At 46.4% G+C, this 6,000-nt stretch overlaps 1 protein-coding gene across 3 annotated transcripts in view; it reads right to left on the bottom strand.

Moving 5' to 3' along the window:
- Positions 1–3,024: 3,024 nt before the first annotated feature.
- Socs6 (suppressor of cytokine signaling 6) overlaps positions 3,025–6,000 on the bottom strand; it is a 32,415-nt gene continuing 29,439 nt past the window's right edge. For all 3 annotated transcript variants that reach the window (XM_045135066.1, XM_004654813.2, XM_045135067.1), the window contains one exon: positions 3,025–5,922. In XM_045135066.1, the coding sequence (XP_044991001.1) occupies positions 4,168–5,796 (1,629 nt within the window). In that variant the 5' untranslated portion in view covers positions 5,797–5,922 and the 3' untranslated portion in view covers positions 3,025–4,167. The remainder of the gene's footprint in view (positions 5,923–6,000) is intronic.

Raw genomic sequence — 6,000 nt, 5'->3', positions numbered from 1 at the left:
TGGGACTGTGGCCATGTATCAATATACCCAGCTCTCATATGAGTGCTGGGGGTCCAAATTCATGTCCTTGTGCTTGCATGACAAGCACTTTACCAATCTAGTAATATGTATTTGCTCCAAGTCTCCAATATCTGCCCATTTCCTGAGACATGCAGGAACTAGTTAAGCAGGCATGACACAGGGATGTCACATATCACAAAGCAGATCTTGTGAACCAAATTATTTTTTTATTTACACACCGTATCTAGAAGCAGATACATAATTTTTTTTTACAATTAATTTCCAAAAATGTGCAAGAAATTACTATAATTCACTTACAAACCAAAAGACATAGTAAAATCAATGGACTTTGGATAGTTCACTCTGTGGTGTTCTCAGTACAAATGGTACACACCTGATTTGGAACATACAGAAAAAGTGTAAACTACAGCAATCTGAATTGCAAGTATTAATTTCATGGCACTCCAACAACTGTAAGATTTCTTCTCCCCCACGTGTATACGATTACAAAATCTTTTAAGAATTTCTCATCACCTCTGGATGTAGAGTTGGGACCCCTTTTCAAAAACATTAAGTTCACATTTTGCCATGTTATTAACTGATAATAAAAAGGATATTATAAAAAACTTTCTCTGAAGAATTAAAAAACTATTAATAGAAACCAAATTTGTGATTACTAACGTACCAATGCCTTTAGGATTTTAAAGTTACTTATGGAACTGGCTAGGGTTCCTTATCAGAGTATTCAACAGCTGTCTATTGCTGGTAGTGTGGTTTCATTTTCATACTAACATTTCACATTCAATAGAAGCAAGTCAGATGTAAATCAAAATATATTATTTTTAATCATTCATCAAATCATTACCATTCGTATACAATGTGAAATGTGACCTTTAAGTTTGGCATTCCTGAAAGCAGTGAGATGTGTATCACTAGAGACAGTGCAACAGCCTGTAAGATTTTAGTTAACTTTTATCCTGTTTCCATAATACTGGCTCAGAAATTATAAGCTATGCTTTGTGTTTTATTTCCTACATGCCAATGAATTAGCCTTTTGGCACATTTTCTTCAACAGCAAGATGGTTTCCCTTAGAAGTATTTTTAGTTCCATGGTCATTTCCTGTGATATGTGATCTAAAATTTAAGATGATTGCACCAGGTAGAAAGACAACAGTTTAGAGAGAGAGAAATTTTTCAAGTACTTTCCATAGCTGTCTTATTTATAAAAATGCAGTCAGTGTCCTAAGAAGCCACAAAACAGCCCCTAGCTCCGATAATGCTTGGCAAGGAAATATTTGATGGATACAACAACAAAAAGCTATGACTCACCCATTCTTGCAAATGCATAGAGCTTTCCTGTTTTCTTGCCCTAACTCAGACTTTTTCTATCACCTAATATGACTCCACAGAATTCAGAAAGTTAGCCAAATGCCACCTCTCCCAGGCTACACGATGAACACGGGTCTCTCTCTTTCTCCCCTTCCCAGTTTTTGCCAGACTGATCCAGTGTCACGTGATCAGCCATCCACAGGATGTTGCCCTGCCTCTGCCAAATGAACACCTCGTCTTCACGAAAGCAGGAACCTTGCAATAGAGCGTTCTGCTTGTAAATATGATTTCTTGGCAAATGCTTTGATTTTTCTCTGTTCCCTATCAGAATCTAATGATTTCAAGTTGGATTACAAATGGGGGATATTATGCTCAACTGCTTTACACTACGGGAATGCAAACAAACATCAAGAGGTGGTTTTCTAAAGTAGAATGAAGAGATTTCCCTTCAAAAGAACACAAAACACAGTTTTAGAAACATAGACTCACAGCAGAATAATCTTGATCTTAAACACATGGTGTCATGAGGAAAGAAGGGGAGCAGGTGTGTCCATGTGACATGGGCTGGGGCAGTCCAGAGACCCCGTGCACAAGCTTAAGGAGGGCACGGCATGCTTCTGAAGCCACAAAGAAGCCACCTTAACATTTACCATCAACACACGGCAACTGTGACGACACCGCCATCTAACATAGATGCTCAGGGAATTTCCACTCACCCTAAATATATTTTAAGTTGTTTAAAAATAAATAGTTTTGCAAAAAAAATAGTTAAATGTCTTGCATTAATTTGATAAGAAGCCTACAACTCTGCAATAGATCTTAATCCAAATAGCTTATAGTGAACAATTATATTATTACAGTATACTCCGTATTCCATCTTTATTAGGTGAAAACATCGAACAATAAGTCTGTAACAAGGTACAATCAGCATTCCACCAAAAGTAAGTACCTTTTCTCCTTGAAGTCAAAACACCACAACAATGAAACACGATGGCACTGTGCCTTTGCTTGGTAAGATCCCAGTTCTGACCTTAAAAATAGAGGAAAGAGTGAGGATACAGATATGTTTGAGTGGCAAAGCCAGCAAGTTTGGCCCAGGAACTTTACCCTTGTGTTCACAGGAGGTGAGACAGGAAAACGTTAAGTGACACTTATCTCGAATGATACATTCTTTCTATGCTGGAAACATTTCCCTTTAAAGCAACTATAGCTGGAAATACTTCCTGAATGGGACAGTCTATAAATGTTACCTTGCAGAATCATGATATGAATACAATCTGTGTTGCAAAAATTGAAGATGGCAATCTACTTAGGAATTAGTTGAAACAAATAAAATCTCTGTTCTTAATGTGGTATAGGTGGGGCACTGGACTTCCATAGATCTGATATGGGTTTACTATGCATGACGCTTCATAATTTCAACTGAATTCAATAAAATTGCCAACTGAGGGCTGGAGAGATGGCTTAGCGGTTAAGCGCTTGCCTGTGAAGCCTAAGGACCCTGGTTCAAGGCTCGTTTCCCCAGGTCCCACGTTAGCCAGATGCACAAGGGGGCGCACGCGTCTGGAGTTCGTTTGCAGAGGCTGGAAGCCCTGGCGCGCCCATTCTCTCTCTCTCCCTCTATCTGTCTTTCTCTCTGTGTCTGTCACTCTCAAATAAATAAATAAATAAATAAAAATTTTATAAAATTGCCAACTGAAGTTACCAAGGGCTGTTAATTATAGGGGAAAAATGGTCAAGGGTACCCCATTTTAAGAATGACTACATAAAGAAAAAATACCAACTCATCTTTAAAACAATCTTTTCTATTCAAATCAAGTTATATAAACTTTCATGTTGTAAGGGAATCCAGCTCATTTATGAAACTCATTTTGACAAGTTTCCCTAGGGAAATGTTAACTAAGGAAATCACTTAACCCAAGGAAAGTGCCATACACACACACACACACGCAGGCACACACGCACACACATACACAAATGCACGCTCATAGGAAACCAAGCTCATCTCATTTCCACATAGCAGTTTGGGTTCTATCAGTCTTTATGTTATGCCAATTTGTACCCGAGTTTAATGACAGAAAAGGCAACAATATCTACGTTGGTGGCATGTATTTCTTTACAATTTTTTTAATGTAAGGCCTTTTATTAAAATGGACAAATCACAAGATGAAAACAAAGGCAACAGAAAATTCCACTTCTCATAACCAAAAGAAAAACAACAAAAAAAATTAACACAATCTTAAAAACAATTTCAAAAAGTATTGTAAAAGATGATGCAGATTTGTAATCTACTAACCAAGATTGTGTGGATTCATAATTCTAAATAAATCTCTTTAAAGCATGAGATTAAAAAAATCATTTTCAGTGTATACGTAATTGTTTTATCACACATATGTGTTTATTCAACACTGTGATTTGAAAGATGGGCCATTTAAAGACACAGCAATATTCATCCTTTACGTTCCATTCAACTTCACTTGGGGTTGAATACACATAAGATGTGCTTTTAACGCATGAAAGTCACAGCGGATAGCAGCAAAGGGGGCGGGGCTTTACGGAAGATCTGGCAATTCACATTGTGATTATTCTGCACACTAAGGAACGATAATTCACACTTCTAGAACCTCAAGACATCCCATTCCAAAAAAAAACAAAATAAATCTCTGTTTAGTCTGCAGACACTTTCCCACCCTACACACACCGAGGACTGACACAGAAGAAAACTCAAAACAGTTATGGCAGCAAGATTCTTTTGATGGCGATGGACGTTTGTAAACCGTATTCATCAATCTCCTCCTCCGACTCCCAAAGTGCAGGACGGACGCGGGCTCTCCCATCTCAGTAGTGCTTCTCCTGTAAGTAATCCTTCATCTTGCTTGGCAAAGGAAGTTTCTGAATCAAGTCTATCCTGGTATACTGGCGGATGACGAAGCGGCACAGGTACTGCAGGGAGCGCACCTGCATGAAGCGGGACACCGGGTTCGTCAGCCTGACCGGGTACGTCGCGGACCCCGGCAGCCGAGACCTGGAGTAGCAAAAAGCTCCGTTTTCAGAGTCCCTGATGGAATGCTCGATGAGATCTACTATGGACGTGTGGCCCTCCACGTCGGGCTGCTCGTAAAAGCTAAACCTACCGTTCGAGTGCTCGATTCTGGTGTGGAGGGTTTTCCCGTGCGAGCGAAAGCTCAGGCTGAGAAGGTAGCGGTCGTCGGAACTGTCCCGCACGAGGAACGAGCCGTCGGGCACGTTGGCCAGCTTGCCCTCGGCCTCCCAGCGAGTGATGGGTCCCCAGTACCACCCTTGTTTCGCGAGTTTCTTCAGCTCCTCGGTCAGGCTGGTCACCACCATGGGGCCACTGCTCTGCACCGAGTCGTATACCCTGGCGACCCCGGGCGCCGTGTTGGGGTCGAAATTCAAGTGGCAGCGCACGCTTTCGGCCACGGCCACGTGCGCCTCGGTGCCCGCCAGGCCGCCGAAGGTCCTTTGGATCGGGTGGTTCTGCAAGGGAGGTAGCAATGGAGAGAGCGGGGGCGCGTCGTCGCGGCCGGCCCCGGGGCTCTGCAGCCCCACGCCCGTGGTGCCGACCAGCAGGCCGCCGGCCGCCGGGTCCACGAAGATCTCGGGGGCGACGCCCAGCTCCTGGTGTCCCTGAGGCTCGGGGACCGCGAAGGCGCTGGCGGCGGCGGCGGCGGGGCCCGGGGGCCCGGAGGAGACCTCCATGGGCGAGCCCTCCGGAGGGCACAGCCCGTCGTCTAAAGGCACGGTGTACTGAAGGTAGTCCTGAGGCAGGAGTCCGAGGACCACGGGCACGCGGTGCTGCTGCTGCTGCTGGTGGCGGTGGTGGTGGTGGTGGTCGTCGAGCGGAAGGCGCAGGTCCGGCCGGTGGTCCTGGAGGTCGCCCGGGGCGGCGCTGGCGCCGGGGCGCGCGGGCTCGGGCTGCAGCTCCTTGCGCACACCGTTGAGCGGCCCGGGGCTGCCGTGCACCAGCGCCTTCACGCGCACCTCCACCTCCACCTCCACCTCCACCTTGACGCACGTCTCCTCGGAGCTCGTGGGCCGCAGCGGCCACGGCGTCGGGCTGTAGTGGTGGCTGCGCAGCGACGTGGAGCGGATGGGCCGCGGCGCGCGCGCCTCCTTCAAGGCCAGGGGCGCCGAGGCCGACGAGAAGGCGTCGTCGGCGGCCGCGGAGCCCTTGCCCTTGGCCTTCTGCTTGGCCGACAGCCTCCGCTTCAGGGTGCCCATGAGGCTCTCGCTCTTGGCGCGCCCTTTGCCGCCCTTGTCCGCGTCGTCACCGCCGCCTCCACCGCAGCCGGCCACGTCCTTCGCGTAGCAGCCCCCGAACAGGGGGTCATCCTTGCCGAAGTCGCCGGCCAGGGACGGGGGCTGCACCACCATGAAGTCGGATTCGTCCTTGCTCTTGTTGAGGTTGAAAGACTTCCGGAAGGTTTTCAGGCTGATCTTCTTCATTCTGACTGTGACCTAGCCGAGGGGACCGCTTTCTCTCGGGAGCAGGATCCCCAACGCGCCGCGGCCACGCCCGCGATGAGGCATGGAGGAGCTTGCCCGGGGTCACTTAACCCGTGGAGCCATTTTCTGAAACAGAAAAAAGGAAAGGCATTAAGACAGCCCAAAGTACATTCTGCTTTTCAAATAAGACTTCTCACAGAAGTT

The sequence above is a fragment of the Jaculus jaculus genome, chromosome 15 (genome assembly GCF_020740685.1).
Source record: "Jaculus jaculus isolate mJacJac1 chromosome 15, mJacJac1.mat.Y.cur, whole genome shotgun sequence".
Lineage (NCBI taxonomy): Eukaryota > Metazoa > Chordata > Mammalia > Rodentia > Dipodidae > Jaculus > Jaculus jaculus.
Note: the sequence above shows the minus strand (reverse complement) of the source record. Positions and strands in the feature narration are given on the sequence as shown.